Genomic DNA, 21,173 nt, shown 5'->3' with positions numbered 1-21,173 from the left:
ATTGAGTCATATAATCTAAAGCTCAGAACAGTGACATTTTCACCTCCACACCAAACTACTTGGTTATCTCTTTTTGCAGCACTCTAATTAACTGCACAGAACACTGTCGATATTTTTGCCCATGCTTGTGTGTCTTTGTAGATCTGGAATAAACACCTCTAGATGTATATATGAATTGTATTGTCAAAATATGAATATGTTTGCATTCTGTATTCTGAGTGTTGCATTGAGTGGTTCCTGTTTTGCCTAATCAGTATTTAAAAAGAAAATGAGAGACATATAGCAATTTAGACTAACTTCAATTCCTTTATTCATTTCAAATATTCAACAGACAGAAACATGCACAGCTGCAATACACTTAAACATGAATACAAATTCAAAGTTATTTCATTACATCAAAAATCTGAAATTCTCTGGAATGAAATATTTGAAAATATTTGAAAATATTTGAAATATATATACACTGTACAAATAAGTACATACAAAAGAATTGCATTTGACATATGGAATTGAATCAACATGCTAATGCTATGTAATATATTTTTATTTATTCCAGTGGAAATGCAGCACCCATATCCTGATGCATGAAAATGCATACAGTAATGCCAATGCTAATAGCTAATTATCCAAATGAGCACATACTATAATTGAATATACAATTGCATTTTTTCACACAAAAAATGTATATAGTAGGTGCAACATTTTTGTGTGTGTGTGTGTGTGTGTGTGTGTGTGTGTGTGTGTGTGTGTGCGTGCGTGTGTGTGTGTGTGTGTGTGTGTGTTTATATATTATGAGCACATCTTAATTTGGCTGAATTCTCTGATACACATAATTCAGACAGTCACCTTTTTCTTTCATTATAATTTTGACCTTTTGTCCATTCATTATCAGGGAAATTTGCTAAATGTAACAATATTATGCAACATTCAACTGATGGAAATTAATTTATTGACCCTGACATTTAGTCAGAAAGAAAACTGTTAATCTAAAAAACATTTCTATAAATAAATTATTATCGTATTGTCACTGCCTATTTTGAATGGTTTAACTTTATATCAAATAGTTCTAACAGCCTAACAGTGATCCTGCCAAAAAGAGAACATTAACCAGGCTGGATTTGAATGCATTGAACTGCATCCATCAAGTGTTGATAAGTGCACTGTAAAATCAGAAGAAGAAAGCCGTGCACATCGGATGTGAACACAAGGTAATTTCATAGCCCCGGGCCCCCTCAGAAGTGAAATCGGGCTGTGTGTTATCTGGTTATTATCCGTGCATATGCAAGTTTGTAAATAAACAGCGAGCAGGGGAGATGGGTGTGAGACTAAAATGACAGGGGATTTAGTGCAGAATCCTTTTAGTAGACCATTGACACATGAATGAGGGAAAAAAGTAGACAACCAATTTGGAAGTAATGCAACTAAAAACAGACAAGTGTAATTTCATCCATCTGGGCAGATGTGTAAAAGTGCTCCTCTGAACATTCCCCCTGATTCCCCCTGATTGATCTTCCCTGGACTGAAACACCTATTATTAGCCACAAGCCTAATAGTAGCAGGATGGCCCGTCGCTTTCCGAGGGCTATTTCTCCGGTCATCTCTCACTCACGGCAGCTGTGGAAACTAGAAAGAGAGAGGGAGGGGGACACAGAGAAGGAGAGTGGGGGGGAGAGAGGGAGACGGATGGGAGGACAGAGTGGGAGGTTGAAAGCGGTTCATCACACTCGATCAATAGTTTCGAATCAAAGTCTTTTTTATTTTTACTGCGGTGCAAGGGAAAGTGGTAATAATGAAATTGTTCTGGTGCAGAACTGAATGGGAATGGGGTGGGAGGGAAACAAATCTGAGAGAAAAAGTTATAACGTCTAGAAAATTGATTCTTTCAATGTCTGTTAATTGTTCCTTGGTGCGCTTTGTTCAGAGCTGCTGGGAATGCACCTTCATGATGAAATGTGTGTTTGACACCAGGCATAAAACATGAATTATGCGCTTGTTTGCGTTACCTACTGATGGGTTTTTGCATAGCTGTTGGTGTCTTTATATGCTTCTTAATTATTAATCTCTCAATTAGTGGTCCTGTTGTACAGTTGGCCCAGGCTCCCACCAGAATCTGACAAGTATTAACATTACAAGTTTAACCTTAACACCAAGTTCCAGGCCTGTACCCATTAACAGCAGTTTATACTCATTTTATAGATGAGAGAATAAATTATTTACCAAATGTGACAATACAAATGTTGATCAATGTTACTGCAGGACATGTGTTTGCTAAATGGCATGCACAATTATGAGAGAAATGTTATAATTATGTATTATCTTAAGATATTATAACAAACTAAATAACAGGCCCAGCATAAGAAATAACTGCCTCACCTGGCCTCAAAATGCCTCAAATGCATTGCAGGAATGAGCAAACATTTTGATGAGCGTAAAAGTACATGTTTTAAGACAGTTCAGTGGTGTGGGCCTACTAGCTACTCGAAAATAACACAATAACCTTTGGTTAGAAAATAACGTCCTTCTATTGTGCACTTCCGCGAACAAGACAAGAATCCCGGAACAAACAACGTAGTGAAAGGTGACTGCCCCCCCCCCCCTAAAAAAAAAAAAAGTCCTCCCCATCCACATTTCCAAGGAGGGCTTCAAGATCTCGGCTGTCTTTTGATCCATCAGTGAAGCTTAAATAATACCTCTTTGGTCTTCCGTCCTCCGCAGCTGACTTAAGCTTGCTCGCCCCCCTCCCCCGAACTGCAGGCCCGTGTAATGTGCTTTTCAGACACCTTACCGATACCGCAATCTCTGAATCAGAACAAGAAAATGCTTTGTCTGTCACATTTACGCTATAGCCTACTTCTGACTTCCGTGTAGCCTAAATCGGAAGAGATTAGTAAAACACTTGTCATCCGCTTGCATGCACTCATTAACTCATTTATCTATCGTTCTACTTTATGCTGTTACCTACTGTAGGCTACTGCTCTTCTTTGCAGAGAATACAGCCTACTGCATACAGTTTTTATGTATATTTCATTCATGAAAAGGAACAAAAGGAATGGTGAATAGTAACCTGTGTGGTGTTTTTCCCCAAAGCAATCCAAGCATATAGCACAGATATCCTATGAGATATGCTATGTAAACGTATGTAAGCCACGTAGCCTACACTCCCGGAAAAAAGTTATTTGGCGGGGTGAGGGTGTGAAAGCTCTAGGGATATGAAAATCGATTGGAATATGAAAAAAAGAAACGGATGCTTCTGTTGTTTTTTAGAACCCTTTCCTCTGAGAGTGATGACGTGATGCATTTAAATTCAGCTGATTTATGTCTGAAAACACTGCTCAATTTCATAACAACAGAAGCATGCGGTTATTTTTACCATGAATTTTCATATACCAGTTCCCCTAATAGCTAAAGATGGGCGTTAACCGATGGGGATAGATTTTGTAATTGTAGGCCATGACCCATATCGACAGACATTATGATTTTTTGTAATAAATGCATTTTATCGCCACACTTTCTTATCTATAACTGATTTTGTACAGTGATAGGTATGATATCGTGAATGTCCGCGTATATATTTCTTGTTGACTAAAATGTTAATGCTGCCTCAGAACTTTGATACATTTAAACCTTGGTCACAAATGTAAGCTCGTTTTTGTTTATTTACATCACACAAAACAAATGTTTAAAAACAACTTGGCTCAAATAACTGCCTGTAAAATAGGACTAGACGAGGCTGGGGTACAAATCAACACGGGGCATGTTTAAACATGGCGATTTTGCATAGTTGCATTTGCTGGGTTTGTTTTCAGTTTTTTATTATAGCAACCTGCTTCTTGTGTGTGACTGGCATGGCCATTGTAAAACTTCATCAAGAGTTATTAACCAATTGCACCCTAAAAGTAATGTTTTTTTTCTCGAATAAAGTATTTTTTCCATTAACTGAGGATGTGTGAATGCCACAGACTCCGAATATATGTAATTTAAATCACTGTCTTGTGGGTTATGAAGCAGTATCAATCAGAGTATATAACAATCAGAGACTGTGAGCCATGCAGGAGTACAAGTAGCACAGTCGGGGCATGTTGGAACACAGGCTGGGCTAGTTGTACTCTCGCCTATTATAAATTCATCAGCCACAATAATGTAACGTTGTATATGTGCACTTGCGCTTATCCATTTCTTCCCTGGCATTCATGACATATTAAGGATGCCATATGCGGTTAGTATAGACGAAATATAGACCGTTTCTGCAGGACAATTATCAGATGAAAAATGTAAACGGTAAGAAATGCTGGATTCACAAACCTTTGACATGTATTAAAACAAAACATTTTCCAGTCAGTTTTCCGATATTTCGGACGCTGTTTGAACTTGCCCCACAGTCGGGGCGTGTTGGAACAGTTTCACTCCCGTTACTTAACTGCAATCGCCAGGAATGTCCTAGAACTGTACCGATCTCATAGGAAATACATACATCTTCTTTCTGGATTAAAAATATTTGCTGTCATATGTGTAGGCCTATATATTTTTAGGCACGCGAAAACCTAAGAGTGTTTGGTTGTTCCGCGGTCTCCCCTACGTTACTACAACATTAAAACGAATGGAAACACAATCTCTGGATTTATCAACACTAAATATTAATAACTGTGAAATGATATTAAGGCCTAATACTACATTTTTGCACTACTGCCGTTGTTTGCAGTGTAGGCTACTTGACATGTAAGGAAGTGCGTGAAGGTAGATGAGGGCCCCAAAGTTGACCGGGGACCAGAGACAATGGAATACTTTTCTCAATAAAGGCGACACACCCACTTGCATCAAAAGAGCAACCCTCCGCAGAGTTTCGCCTGCGTAAAGCGCCCATTATTTCTTGATGCTCACAGGTTAAACCAGGCTCTCAAGATTTTGAGCCCGTGAGAAACCGACTAGTCTGAAACGCGGGCAGGGTTTGGCAGGTGACAATGGGAATATTGTGAACCGACATTATTGTCGTTTCGTTATCACGAGAGCCCTGGCTAGCTAATGCATGTGGAAGGCTGTCCTTCCCCAGTCGTCTCACCAGGTGTGACTTACTTTTTTCTTTCCCGTATTTTTCGCTTCAACGCTTTCGGAGCTCTTAAATTTCAAGCACCTTTTTGTTGCCTCCAAAGCATTATGTGTGGCACTTCCCCTTCGGTATTCAGTTCGTGTTGATCTGGTCAACTTCTTGTTTCTACACACGCAACTTACTCTGGAAGGTTATTCAGAATATCTGTTCCATTTAGACAGTAGTATGTATGGGGAAAATGTATGCAGTGATGTCAATTACTACAGTACGTCCTGTGGAACTGTGTTCAGTGTTTTCTTTGAAATAGCCAGATTAAGATCACAAAATGTTTAAAACGTCCAATAACGAATTTCAAGCAGCGCGATAGCTTCATTTGTCGAGACTTAGTCTACATGATGTTTCAATTTTGCTGTAAGCTATAGAAAAGAAGAAAAGCAAACTTAAACTAAGCGAAATTTGTCATGAAAAGCCATGTAACTCTGTGGTTCAATAGAGCCAGTCCTGTAATTTGTTTTGCTATATCCGTCATAATTTGGAAAAAGTAAGACAAAGCAAATTGAAGGGTTATTATTTGTATTGTCATATATATGACAATAAATTCACTTTATGTCGTGAAAAATATGTAATCGTGTTTTATTGCAGTAATGATTAAATATGAGCGTTGTAAACCATAACATGCCTATCTGTAAAAATACATTATGTAATGTGACTAGAGTCATGTTGTAATAGTTTAATTGTCCCTCTACTGGACGTTTTACTTGCATGAAGACATCAAAAGGAAAAGCATGCGGGGCCAAGACTTTTTCATTTATTGAAAAGGAGCCTAAAATTTGTATTAATTCAGTTCCGATTCATAAAGGGGTGATATTTTCACATCTTAAGTACATAAATGGTCTTTTATACAGTCAAACATGTAGGCCTACAACTCACAAATTGGGAATTATCATATCAAGCTATTTGATCACTTTCCATATAAAACCGGTAGATTTGTCGGTTATACATATATAGCCTACTGGGTTTAAAAAAAAAATGTGTCTAATATACAGTGAAAGGCCTATGCAGAATATTTAGCACTTCACAATGGAATTTACTGAGGCTATTTTCTGCTCTCTGCTGCATTAACTAAAAGCATAACTACTCGACCATGTCGCGATGTAGGTTAATCCATTTTTACTGTGAGTGACAAAATTAATACATATTGTATTGAAATCCCATTCTAATAACTTTGTGGCTGCATTGAATCAGTCACAAATACAGACAATTGAGATGTATTATGAAGGGTAATTAAACATACAGGTTAGCCACCCAAAATGCAAGTCGGGGTAGGCCTACTTCAGTCCCTTATGAATGCATTATATTATTGACACTACTGTATTGGTAAAAAAACAAAAAAAAATGTTTCCATGTCAGAAATAATTAGTTTGTTGCTGAAAACAATAGATGTGTAGCCTATCGAAAGTAGGCTACAGGACTAGCCTAAAGGCTATTGAACATAAACAATTTGTATCTGCCTTAAATTGCATGTGCCAGATTCAATCTAACCCAAATGTATTCATCCTTTCCATTCTGTTACAGAATTGAAATAACTGGCTAAATTATAGGCTACAGCATTTTTCCAGTATAGGCCTATATTCGATTAGCCTAATAAAAAAATATATATCAAAACAAGCAAAACATTAGCTTTGCCATTTGTTAGTTAAAAATGAAAATTATGGACAATGTGCAAAGCAGTACAATCTGATTTTGGCTCAAGTTTCGCTATTTGTTAACTAAAACCAAAGGGTAACAAAGTGAAGAAAGGAATTTGGCTGCTATATATGAATTGTCTTGCATACCACCAGCTTACCTTCAAAATTCATGAAGTCAACGAAGCGTACAAGAAATGGGAGAGGATATCGGTAATAGCCATTCCTTTTTTGTTGTAAACCTTGGGGTACGTGTTGTCTAAATTATAGACTATAACGATTACACACTCCAGTGATTTAATTATGTGGTGTTTTACATCACACTACAGCACAGACCAGAGGCGTTATGTAGGCTACCCCTTGGCGTTAGCCACCTGTCTAGGCAAACCCAGTGTAATTCAACAGTAGACCTCAAGACCTATTATCTAATGTTTGAAATTCATTTTTCTTTTCCTAAGATCAAAGACGAATTATCATAACCAATCCTGATTAAAAATGATACTTCAAAGATAAGGGAATACGCAATATTTTCCTTTGTAGATAAATCTGAGCAAATACTCGTCCTGCTGTGATTGTGAAAAGGCCTATGCTTATAATTCAATGTAATTCGGCTGTGCGATATTTTGACCGGTTACAGAAACGAATATCATGTTCAAAAAACAAATGTTAAAGTGAGAATAATGAAGTTCCACAATTTATTGCTGCGACTTTCCCCCAGCATTCCATGTAAGGTAAAACAAAACATTATTTGGAAATAATAATAATAATAATAATAATAATAATAATAATAATAATAATAATAGGAAGAAGAGGAAGAAAAGAAGAAGAACAACAACAACTACAATAATAATATGGTGATAGTTATGATGATGAGGATGGTGATTACGATAAGTTACTGATCATGACTGATATTATTAATATTTCTTATGAATTAGTCATTGTATTAGAATACAATTCAGTTTGCGCAATTCATTTTCATCAACATCACTATCATAATGATAGGCAAAATAATAAGCAGAAGAATGATGATGGGTTTTTTATTAGTAGTAGCATTATTACTATTATTATTGTTATTAGCATATAATGATAATATTAATAGGCTACTAGTACAAATAGCTTCAATAATGTGATAATGTTCTTCGCACAGAAAATAGAAAATAAAAATATATTTGCAAAATGCAAGCTCTTAACACTCCTTGCTCTAGACACTCCAGTCCTGTTTCATTTCGATTAGTATATTTAAAATAGCATTTTTATTTATTTATTTTTTTTAGTCTCATGCCTAAACCATGCAGTTTCAAAACAACTACTTTATTGAGGCACAGCTCATTAGATGGCTCTATGAAATAGAAAAATAGAACAATTTATGTTGAGCTACTATAAACATGATATATCACGTCAGTGCACTTTAAATGGTGATATCATGCAGCCTCATATATTTTCAAAAAAGTTTTTTTTTTTTTTTAACAAAGCGTCATTGTGTGTAATTAATCAATGCACCCATTCCACGCCGCATCTTTCTCCTTGGAAAAGAATAAAATCCTAATTACATCATTAAAATCTTAAACTGCAATTAGTGGCTGAGCCTAATACGATGTTAGGCCTTCTGTTTAACACAGATTTCAGGACTTATTTATCCAAAACACATTTTGTGACAGACTGCACGCCCAGTTTAGATTTTTTTTTTCTCACAAAGGAGTTAGCTTATTAGCCTACTGACAAACTGCAGTTTTGAGGAAATGTCACTGAACATATCATTGTCACCTCTCGAGATGCAGAGCAGTGTCATTTTTACAATAAAAATTACAGACAAATCTCGTGAACTATGTAAATACAGACATATGCCTGCGCGTTCTTCTCGCAACTGCTATAACCTTTTTTGAAAATAAATATATAAAAAATTTTTAAGGCAGAATATACAAGACAAATGAGTATGGATCAGATACTCTTTTTCACGCAAAAATGATGAAAGTCTGCTTATGAATTTAATAAATGGCGACAGTGTTCAGTGGGAAATGCTTTTATTTAAGCTATTTAAGCACTTTGAAATTGTATAATTTCCTTTGATGTGTATGCGGGGGGGGGGGGGGGGGGGGGGTTGTTGCTGTGTGATTAGCAAGTGTTGAATTGAAAAGCACGGGCATTGCTGAAAAACGAAAAATTACAAAACGAAAAGGCCTCTGCGCAAGAAAAGGTATCTTTGTTTGGCTCCTTTGTTTACCACGGGATTTTTCATTTTACTAATTCATTTCAATGGCTTTCAAACTGGAAGATGGAAATGTTGCTCTTGCCCTCTATTTCAGCTCCAGCGTCCTGGCAACAGAGCAATTTTCTATCATCAAGGATAAATGGCATCGAACAGTACATTCTGATAAAAAAAAAAAAAGCTTTAGTCCAAGAAGCGAATGATTGCTGCCCTTCCTGTCTGTCATCTCGCTACAAAATCCTCTCCTCCAAACCCGAGCCGTTTGCTGTCAGAGCTAATAATGTCTTGTATTAAGGCGAAAAAAGAACCAAAAATCTACACACAGTATTCTCATTTGTTCAACATCTTACAAAAGAGTATGCGGTAAATGCAGTATTTCTATGCGGTAAATACTAACTTAATTTCATTTGTTGTGCATTAAAACCCAGGGACTGCAAAGCGCCCAAACACATTGCATAAAATGAATGATATAAATGTTTCTATAAGGTCCATATTTCTTTTCAGGAGCTAGAATATCGCGACCATTTTTACCTGGGCGCTGGTAATGCAGTTCGTATAGCCTACTGTTGACACATGGCTGTGTGGTGATTTGCTTTGTTCGATGGTAAGGTTGAACAAATTCATTTTGACAATAAAAAAAAATCTTTTTATTTTGACAATCAAAAAAAAAAAAAGCACCAATCTAGGTATATAATAGAATCTTCGTACGTAAGATTCTATGGATGATAGAATTCATCCGTCATAAACTGAAGGATGTTATGCAGCATAATGTCCGTGAATCGGGAAATGACCTCGAGTGCACAATGACCTAATGGACATGTTATTGTGAACTGAGAAACATTGCTTAATGAACAAATACATGAACAATATGTATGTATGTATGTATGAAGGCCTATGTATGTATGTATTATTATTATTATTAATGCTGCTTTTATTATTGTTGTTGTTATTATTATTAATAGTATTATTAATATATTATTTTACGTTTCAAAGGAAAAACGTAATGGCTAATTACGGTTCTAATAGAGTCATATATTTGATCGGTTGGTGACCCCCATCACTCATCCCGCCCGCGATGTGATGGCAGGTTGTTTCGGAAGACAATTGTACTATCAACTGAAACCTCTTATTTGGAATCTTGAATTCTGATGTGACCACAGATACAAACATGGGTCAATCTATCATGGGCCTATATCGAGAATGCACATTACTTTAATGATTAAATGTGTCAATAATAACAAAATAGCAATACTACCACATATAGTTAAACACATACATATATGTGTGTGTTACATGTGACATATATTAATTTAATGAATGAATTTATATGAATCAATTAAATGTTATTTTAAATGTATTATGAATGTTATTCAAATAAAATGACCAATTAATGATACATATAAATAATAGCAGTAGGCTAATCATGATCAGCAGCTGCAGCATCACATCACTGTTATTATTATTATTATTATTATTATTATTATTATTATTATTATCATCATCATCACCATCATCGTCATCATCATAATCAATAGTAGCAGTAGTAGTAGTCGTAGTAAAGGTAGTGGTAGTAATAGTAGTAGTTTCCCTAGTAGGTTAGAAGTAGTATTAGGGGGAAATATTCGGCGATTTGCTGAAACATAATTGTATTGCTATTGCATTGAAATCACAAACCTATACTTTGATGCTGCTGTCAAATGGCTACATTGACCAATTTGATCAACTAGTTGTCACGTGTCACAGGATTCCCTGTATTCCCAGATGGGTTGTTTCCAAATGTAACAGTAAACATTTGGAAGTGGTGTTGTCAGTGAGCATGCAAGAAACATTTGAGCCAGAAAAGAAAGAACAAGGATGTTTTCACGAGACGTTTTGGATGCTCGCCTTCTGATTTATATTAATGCTGACCCGTGTTAGAATACCAAGAGCTGCGTGTGGGATCCATCTGCTCTCGTTTTCCCTCCCCACTTCCTTCACACTGTAGCAATGGAAATCAATCGACGCCTGCTAGTCTGTGTAGAACCCGTGGGTTTGCGCACCAGAGAAAAGACACTTTAACTCTTTCTACTGGACTGGCAAGTTCTGACGCCCCAAATTATCATAAAATGGAGTCCTAACCAGGAGGTGACTTCCCACGCAATCCAGTCTATGGTTGTTAAAGCAAATGACCACAAAAAATCCAGCCACTTGGAAGAAATATGAATGTGTTTTGTACGATCTCCATGTTAACGCTCAAATATGATTTACATATGTCGCCATTAAAAAAATAAACAAACGCAGACACGCCGGTAGAGTACCAGTTTGCGCGCACACACGTGCGCGCCTGCACAATATAGTTTTCAAGTAGCATGCAAGGGATATATGAATAGATTTTTCCAAATAAAATGAAATATTATATTGAATATCACGTCGGTTTGTGTTTCCTGAGCTAGAAGGCAATAATTTGTTGGTTGTGGGCATATCAGGGTAGGCTGTTTGTAGTATCGTTGCTGTTTATTTTATCAGTTTTCCGAACAACTCCACATAGGTTCGCTACATAGTTTGCAGATGTAGCCTATGTTCAAATCCAGAGAAATTGGTACATCGGCTGAAATGTTGCATCATTTTTAATCCGTGAAAATCATATAGGGTGGACTATTCCTATTCCGGGATTAAATTATTTAACGGTTCTTAAAATAAGAAAAAATAAAACATAATCTCAGTTTCCTGTAATTCACATGAATGTCCATTTCACTTTAATCAACAGTACTTGCATTTACTGTATTGGTTATTTAGGCTAGAAATAAATTTATATTTGTATTTTAATTTTAGAGACAACAGCCAATATTTGAAGAAGGCCTTTAATCCAAATACAGTTAGCTGGCACCTCCCATTTCCAAGGTTTTTCGGAATGCCAAAACAACTTGTATAAACTATTGTCCTCTCCTATTAGCACGTAGGCCTAAGCATGTATGTATGTAGAGTGGTGTGCAAACATTTGGGCGCCCCTGGTCAAAAAGCCTTTTACAATTAATATCTAAGTGAACAGATGTGAACCTGACTTCTAACTGGTACAAAGTTAAACATGATACATTTCTTCAAAGTTTAAAGCAAGATTACTATTTGTTTTGTTTTGCAGTTTCAACATAATAAAAAAAGGAAAAAGCCCCTGTGCATAAGTTTGGGAACCCTGTCAGTTAGTACTTTGTAACTCCTCCTTGGGCAAATATAACAGCTTGTAAAAGTTTACTGTAGCCAGCTAAGAGTCTTTCAATTCTCGCTTTTGGAATTTTCCCCCATTCTTCCTGGCAGAACACCTCTAGCTCAGAAATATTCTTTGACCCCCTTTCATGTCGGGCATGTTTTAGATCTCTCCAGAGATTTTCAATAATATTCAAGTCTGGGGACCATGGTGACCATTCCAAAACCTTAATCTGTCCTTCCTGGAGGTACTTCATGGTTGATTTTGTGGTATGCTTTGGATTATTGTATCGCTGGTATACCCAACCTCTATTCAACTTCAATGTCTAGACTGACCTTCAAACATTTGCTTCTAGAATTTTTTGATATTCGGTGGAATCCATTCTTCCTTCCACAGTATTTCCTGTGCCCCCAGCTGCCACAAAACCCCAAAACATAATGGATCCACCTCCTTACTTAACAGTTGTCAAGGTGTTCTTCTCTACAAATGCTTTACCCTTTTTTCTCCAAACACACCTTCTTTGGTGACCAAAACCATCAATTTTATGTTTGTCAATCCAAATCACATTGTTCCAAAAGTCTTCAGGCTTCTCAATGTTTTCTTTTGCATATAATTTTGTGTTGCGATCGTTCTTTCTGGCAACTCTGTCATGTTGGTCTTTGGTGTTTAATGTACATTGTATTATTGTCAGCTAGACTGTGTCTGCTAGTATTTTTTGCAGCTCTTTGCAGTGATGTGAGGGTTCTTCTGAGCGTTTCTCACCAGGTCTCAGGCCATTCTAGCTGATATCTTTCTTGGTCTTCCACACCTTGCCTTGATATCAACTGTTCCATGTATCTCTCATTTTCTAATAATGGTTCTGTTTGAAACCTAGAAAGAGTTTCTCTATCCTTTTCTAACCATCTCCATTGTGACATCCTTGGACAACTGTTTAGAGGAACCCATGGTTGTTAACACTAGACAGAACAGCCACTGCAGTTGGATACTTTAGAAGGCATGAAGTTGCTTCTGAATAAAATGTTCAGCCCTGGAATTATACTCACCTGACTCGCTTAAGCCCTAACGAGTAAGACACCTGGGTCTGGGCCTTGGTAATAATCTTTTTTTAAAGTAACAAAGAATAATCCAAAAGGGTTCCCAAACTTTTGCACATGGCCCTTTTCCTTTTTTTATATCATTTATAAATACTAAAAGATGAAAATTAAAAGCTGAAGCATGGTCTCATTTTTAACTCCATGTACCATTTAGAGTTGAGGTTTGCTTTCGATCACGTACTGATTCATTGTAACAGACATTTAAACCGGGGGTGACCACATTTTTGCACCCCACTGTATGTATGTATGTTGCTACGTAATTTGCGTGCGTAAATGTATACTTGCAGGTCTAGAGGCGCGAATATGTGCGTCTGTTTTAATGTATGTTACAGGTTACCCCGTGTTCCATGGTGTGAGGTGCATATACAAAATGTTAGAATGCAGTAGCCAATGCTTAGCTGTGATCAATAATGGCAGCTTCATAGGCCATCAATAGCCTATTTCTTTACATCAATTTAACCAGTTACCACGCAGCCAAATTTCGTATCTTGCATCTTGATTATTGGTATGAATGTTATTGCAAACCCTGTCGTTGACCAAATAACTTGTTTAAGGTTAACCCGTGTTAAGGGCAAATGCCCCTAATACATATTATCTGCAAGGTTGGCTAGTGAGTTGAATGTTGACGAATGTTTAAACTTGCCTACCCGTAAAATCACACCCGAAGCAGATGAAGTAACTGCTGATTCGCTGTAATGTTTGCGTTCTCATCTATGTACTATGCGTAATAGCCTACATTTCTTTATAGTGGTAATCTTGCCTTCTTTTCGTCTTGTCTATTGATTTTAATTTACCTCAGAACGGTTCCGTTTATCTATTGTGCCCGCAGGACACATAACTTATACATTAAACTTTGCCTCGTGTTCACAAGCAATAAAACTGTCAGAGCAGGTAGATGATATTGAGTCTTTCTAAAGGTAATAAACCATGATGCCTCAACTAATTAAACACTGAAACAGAAGTAAGAGAGAAACCTGAAAGTTGTGTTTATGATATGTAAAGCCGATTAGAAAAAAAGGTATAGGATCTGGTTTCTCTCTCGCGTGTTAAAATGGAACCCAGGTTGTGGGAGACTGTGGGCTCATTCAGAGATGTGGTAGCAATGCGAAAGCGGTCTCGTGTAAAGTGCATGCACCTTGCTTCTCTAAAACAGAACGTCGATTGCACTTATTTTGCTCCCTCTTGTTTAGCATTTGAAATTAAAAAAGAAAATCAGTACATGAACAGCAAATAGGATATCAAATCATCCATTTATTTCTGTAGGCTATACAAAATAATATAAATTAGTTTAAAATGCGTCATAGATTTTTAAAAAAAACATTCCTACCTCTATTCGCAATGTCCACAGAGATGAGTAGGCTAAAATATATCCAAAAATAATGTAGCTAAAGAACACGACCAGATTTCGAAAAGTATTTCTGCCTGCTTTGTGTTTCTCCGCAGTCAACCTTGAGAAATGGTTATCCTAGCCGGCTGTGGACTTTTAAATCCCCAAGTAAATAACAACGCCGATAATAATAGCAAGGTACCAACTTCTTGTTACAGAAAGGGAGAAAATTGAAACTAAACGCTGCATTTAGACAACCATTTTTGATAAGAGGATAATTGAGGCGACACTAGTGTATAATTAGCGGATAATTTATGCTATATCCACTTTTATTCCACCTCCCAAAATAAACCTAGTCCATAATCATTACAGGCGAATTGTTCTTAATTTTATAGCCGCAATTTGAATAAAGGGTAGCGGTTAATCAGAGAATTGTTCAGTATAACTGATTGCGACCATAATTGCCTTTTCCACCATTTTTAAATGAATACCACATTATGAAAAAAATGTGTTGACAATAAAACAAAAATGAACTGAAATGAGAATTAAGAGACCATAATAGAGTATAGGCACTTTGCATCGATAGTTTATATTGTGATTGAGATTTGCCAAACCGCTAACCGCACGCATAATTTGCATACATTTGAAACTATAACAGAAGCTCCTGTTTTCAGGATAGGGGTAAATGTTACTGACAGGTCTTGCAGACTACACTGTCTCAATTTTTAAAATATATTTTAATAACCTGTTTTGCACGCAATGAACGAATTCACATTTGAGCCGAGTAGCCCATGTAATAGCTTCGATTGGGCTAATTTAAATATTGCTAGCCGATTAGCTTGTTTTGAGAACGGATAGAAAAATGTTCAATACTCATACTGGTAGCCTATGTTACATTGACAATAAAGTTTAAGCTAATGAATGGTGTTTGACAACAGGCTAATTTCGCATGTCCTATAAACATTTTGACCATCTTAAATTGTATCAATTGTAATGAGGGGCAGACTTTAGGAGAAATGTGAATGAAATTGTTTTGTTACTTTCTGACAGGCAAGGTATATTCTCTCACAAGCAACATGCGTATACATTGTTTTTCATGGAGGATATTCCAGAGATCTCTCGCCATTAATTTTCCTTTAAGTGTAGTTATGGGTACGGTAGTAGCTGGTAAGGTGGGTTAACTCACTGTGAAGTCTCTGAGAAGCACAGTACTGATGACGTTGGGTTGAATGACCAATCGGAAGGCGCTGCCCTTTGGAGACAAACCATTTTACTTGTAGTGTCTGCATCAAGTCTGGAAGCAGGGACTCAAATTTAACAGAATCCACCTTAAAATCTCTGCCCTAACTCCAACCCACCTTCTGCCAAACCGAGTAAGAATTTCAGGAGCAAAAGGGAGCAGTGAAATTTGGAGTTAATAAGACAATATATCTTCGCTGAGAGGGAAAACAAATATTGCGAGAGAACCTATTTGGACTTGAGAGACGGTAAGTACTCTCAAAGCAGAAAATTTGATGATGACCATGACTGCTATGGCTGACGGTCTGGAAGCTCAAGACTCGTCCAAGTCTGCCTTCATGGAGTTCGGTCAGCAATCTCATTCACAGCAAAGCTCCCCGTCCATGGCCGCCAGCCACTACCCGCTCCACTGTCTCCATTCGGGGTCTCACTCGCACCACCAGCACGATAACTCCCCGTACTCCGCTACGAACTCCTACAACAGATCGCTACCATACTCCTATGTGAGTCATTCCCACCACAGTCCATACCTACCGTCTTACCACAGCAACAACACAGCCAGCCAAACTCGGTTAGATGGCACAGGTAAGATTTGTTTTCCTGCTCTACACGAAATGTATTGATATAGTCTGTCTTCTTTGTTTAGTTCATAACCTAATGCTTACGCGAGTTTCCCAATACTCCAGACGGGAACTGTCATCCCGCGTTTATTTGCTCGTTCTGCTAAAGTAGGATTAAACGTATTGTAGTAGCCTACAAATGTGCTGATGCAATATATATTTATATATATATATATATATAGCATATACATCTTCATTCTGTTGTCTCTGTTTTTTGTACTTCATTTGGTCCAATAGGACTGCCTCCATTTCCCTGCTACCTGCACATTCTTAATTTGGTCAGGTTATTATATGGGCTATCTGTATGCCTGTTTAAACATGTCATTAGCATTTAACATTTTCGAAATGTATTGACGTCTAAATGTTTACGTTTTTAAATATTGTGGTACAGTTAATGTCCTACATTTGGTTAGGTTAGTCACATTTGGATTACATACGCTACAAATAATATTGGAATTAACTTATCGATTTAACGTAGCCTATAGTAAGTATAGCAATTACATACAAAAGATCTTAGATTTGTATTTGTATTGTGGAAATGACGAAGACATAGATTCTAATTAATTAATAATTATGATTTATAAATTAATCATCTTGGCACATAAATCATCACGTTATTAGCTTACTAATACAACAATGCATGGGTTTGTGATATTGAACATATAGGCCCACTTTTATATGTTTTTATGGCTTTCTGTATTCATGTTTACATGGCTGTCAAGTAACATTGCCCTTTCTTTGTTCAGAGCAGCAGAAAACGACAGTAATTGAAAACGGCGAAATTCGTTTTAATGGCAAGGGAAAGAAAATTCGCAAACCTCGGACGATTTACTCCAGTTTGCAGTTACAGGCATTAAATCACCGCTTCCAGCAAACGCAATACCTTGCACTGCCTGAACGGGCAGAGCTAGCTGCTTCACTCGGACTTACTCAGACACAGGTATATTATTATTATTATTATTATTATTATTTTTATTATTATTATTATTATTATTATTATTATTATTTTATTATTATTATTATTATTAGGCCTATTGTTGTTTTTGGTGTTCTCGTGTTCTTATTGTTAGCCTATTTCATAGAAAGCTATGATATAAGCTAGCATCATGCTGCAGTTGTTCCCCATTTGTGCTATAGATGTGTGTCTTTTAAAACCAGCCCTGCAGTAGGCCTAACTTACTCGTTTAAAAACTTACGACAACGCGTCATGTAGACATGATATTGCAAATTGAACGTGAATGGTTCAATACAGTAGGTAAATTTTACGACTACCCTGTTAAAATGATTCATATTTGTGAGACGAAATATAACTAATAGCTATATTCTAATGTAACGTGTTACAGCTGTAAATAACTGACTTTTCCGTTCTTTTTGATAAGCATTTTGATCGCCATAATGTTGGGTAAAATTGAAATGAGTTTGAACTTATATACGTTTCTTGTCATTACAGGTAAAAATTTGGTTTCAAAATAAGAGGTCAAAGTTCAAGAAGCTTCTGAAACAAGGGGGTAACCCTCACGAGACTGACCCACTGCCTGGTTCAATCGCTCTCTCACCGCGATCTCCGGCAATCCCTCCAATATGGGACGTTTCGTCGAACACTAAAGGAGTAAACATGCCCGCAAACAGCTATATGGCCGGCTATTCCCACTGGTACTCTTCTCCGCATCAGGACACAATGCAGAGATAGGTTTCCACGGAAATCACTATGTATCTAGGCCCAAGGCCTGGGCACAGAGGTTCTAATCCAAACCCGTTTTATCTGCATCATTGATTTCTGACATTTGAAAAACAAGTGGCCGTCAAACACTGAAAGACATTACAAAGGAAAGTTAGAACTTTTTAAGGACAACCGTGGATGGGTGTTCTGATGAGACAAATTCCAAAGGAATGAACATTGCAGTTAAACATTCTCTTGGTTGTTCAGTGGGATATCTCCTATCTTGCTTCCTTTTTCATTCTAAAGTGGACTTCAATAACCAAACGCAACACGAAAAAGAAATTGAACACGAAAGGGATCATTTCAGACATTGTTCTCCAGAGACCATACGAAATCCAATTTTAAGATGAACCGAAACCTGTTATCTTTGCAATGCCACTGACCATTTTAAACATGCAAAGCGAGGCAGTGTGAATATGTATATATTGTCCAATTTTAGTTGTATATACTTTTTATGTTTTTATGTTTTGTCTTTCATATATGGAGTAAAACATGACTAAAAATAACGTCTCATGTGTTTGATGCCGGATATACAACAATGAAATGTTGACATCCTCCAAATGGGAAAGGTGTATATTAAATATAGTGTTTAGTTTTAGAGGTGCGTTTGTCTTCGATTGTGAATATCGAACTCCAACATCTAAATATTATTACGCTCCGTGCATCTGAATGTTATTTACGCATGCAAGACGTGGGCTTTATAGTCACGTCGTATGTTAAATACCCTAATATGTTCATAAAACATGGCATAATTGGTCATTTTAGATTCGGTAGATTTATAACCCAAGGAAGACACACACACATTTCTACCAAACGATTAAAAGAGACATTCAAAGGAGCACAAAATAAAATAATTGGCTTAAAATATAATGTGAATAATAAACACGTTGAAGCTGGAAAACGGACTTACCCTAGTCCTTCTTCTGTCTATACTATTTTCCCGTAGAACCTGGTTGTTTCTTGTCCAGTCAATCTTGCCATTTTCTACCTCAATTATTAAAGTATTGACAAAATGTTTCACCCCTCTATCCCCCGCTCTCACTGTAAAATGCTGAATGCCAAGCGCCACAGGATCGATTCTGAACAAAGCCTCCAGCTGCAGTCCTGTTCAATATGAAGGAGATATTTGGGACAATTTATGGGTTTTATCTACGAGAAGGTTTTTTTTCTCATTCTCATAAATGCAGGCATAATTAGGGTAATTTTTGATGTAGCCCGCTGATTACAGCGTTTTTACCGTCAAAGATAATTACCTGTAATTTTCTACCACTTTTAATACTAAAAGGCATCTTTATTTGGATTTGAGGTAGCAAAGAGGAAACAAAAGACAAAATTATTCTGTTATTCATATACAAATTGCCAAGAAGAGAGAACGCGGGGGAAATTATCTGAAATTACTATGTTGAAAAGAAAAATGAGAAAGCCCTGCAGCTGTCAAGTCGTTGATGCTGTAGGCACCTAGTACTTCAGTATTGATTTACAAAGAAATATTTCAGAATCGTGCAAATGGAAATGTGTATGTATGTATGTATGTACGCTATGTGTGTATGATTGTGTGTGTGCGTGTGTGTGCATGCGTGTGTGTATGGATTTGTTTGTGTGTCAGTGAGTTGTCTTAGTTATTTTTGAGTGGGCAACTCTATTAATATTATTATTTCAGAAAAATTTACATTTGCACGCGGCCTATTTATTGTACGTTTTGTGACATAACAATGTCGCCATAAATGTGATAACTTTGATTCTTATTGGATTGCATGCCTCTATAGGCTACAGCCAATGGATCAATCAATGGTAAGAAGAAATATTAAATACTGATGGAGAGGATAGTGGAGAGAGGGAGAGAGAGGGAGAGTGTGTGTGTGTGTGTGTGTGAGAGAGAGAGAGAGAGAGAGAGAGAGAGAGAGAGAGAGAGAGAGAGAGAGAAGGTGAAAATACTGGATTCAATCAGGTTTATGATGTTTATAGTTATGTGGTTGGTTTTTAAGCACAACCACAACCGATCCAGCAAACAGGCATCGCCACCAGATCGGAAATTATTTCAAGAGAGCATTTCAATCCAGATATTCCTTTTTTGGGTCATGAAACACATGCCAATAAGAATATTTTGAATGAGATCGATAGTTTAGCATATGCTACCATATGATCCAGGCACGTGAGAAATTAGAAGTCATATCCCCATATCTAGGAGAGAAAAAATATTTCGTTTCAAACGCGAAGTGTCCTGTTTAGATATTACACAAGCCACGTTGTTTATTGGAAATATCTGCAATGCGTAGCATCAGCATGCTACTGAATTAATTATCACTAAATAAGTCCCTGCATACAAACAAAAAAAAATAAACTATAAACGAAAACAAAGCTGGTCGACTGAAACGTAGTCGCAAGCAAATTAGCGATACAATTTTGAAAGATATATTAAGCAATATATTATCAGATAAAATCCTTACCTTGATTATTGAAATATATTTTCTTCTGAAATAGCCTTAAATTGGAATGGTCAAACAGGACCGGAGCCGAGAGAAGGAGTTTTCTGCAACTGAGCGCGGTCTGGTATACGGCTCTTGGTTGAGTAAGCACATCCAGGTGTGAAATTGTTTGCACACCCCGACACCTCTTATATTGCCAGCAAAATTAGCTGTTATTACTGTCACTGTTTAGTGATGGTGAGCTAGAAAAAAGCTTTCTGTAATCAAGACCGGGCGCATCTTTGCAAATTATAGATAATTGTAAATGTCCAGATTATGATAATGGAATCCTAATCCAGGCAGAAGTATAATTATTTTTGAGTGTTACAGTTAAGGCTGTCCAGTGAAGCTAACTCTGTCATTATTTAGACTCGATTTTCCTGTGCAGATGGATTTGCTGAGTGGAAAATGTTCAGTTTAAATTTAACGGGGCACTCGATATAATGGCATTGGATAGGAGGAGGGGTAAACAGCGATACATCTATGATGGAGTGATCAAATCAAACATATTTAAAGACAAGGCGTACGATGTTTGCACCGTATGAAATAGTCTACGTAGGCTACGTTGAGACAAGAGACATATTTTGGCTGT

General features: G+C 36.9%; 1 protein-coding gene and 1 long non-coding RNA gene across 2 annotated transcripts; one reads left to right on the top strand and one right to left on the bottom strand.

The window, feature by feature from the left end:
- Positions 1–286: 286 nt before the first annotated feature.
- On the bottom strand, positions 287–20,691 carry LOC133137130 (uncharacterized). Its single transcript, XR_009709590.1, has 2 exons — positions 20,564–20,691; positions 287–1,623 (listed from the first exon to the last, which is right to left on the bottom strand). It is a non-coding gene; the product is annotated as an uncharacterized LOC133137130 (long non-coding RNA).
- On the top strand, positions 15,825–18,948 carry dlx6a (distal-less homeobox 6a). Its single transcript, XM_061255187.1, has 3 exons — positions 15,825–16,361; positions 17,143–17,336; positions 17,847–18,948. The coding sequence occupies exons 1-3, from the start codon at positions 16,052–16,054 to the stop codon at positions 18,084–18,086; spliced, it is 744 nt and encodes a 247-aa protein (XP_061111171.1). The 5' UTR covers positions 15,825–16,051; the 3' UTR covers positions 18,087–18,948.
- Positions 20,692–21,173: the final 482 nt, after the last annotated feature.

The sequence above is a fragment of the Conger conger genome, chromosome 9 (assembly GCF_963514075.1).
Source record: "Conger conger chromosome 9, fConCon1.1, whole genome shotgun sequence".
In the NCBI taxonomy this organism is placed as follows: domain Eukaryota; kingdom Metazoa; phylum Chordata; class Actinopteri; order Anguilliformes; family Congridae; genus Conger; species Conger conger.
Note: the sequence above shows the minus strand (reverse complement) of the source record. Positions and strands in the feature narration are given on the sequence as shown.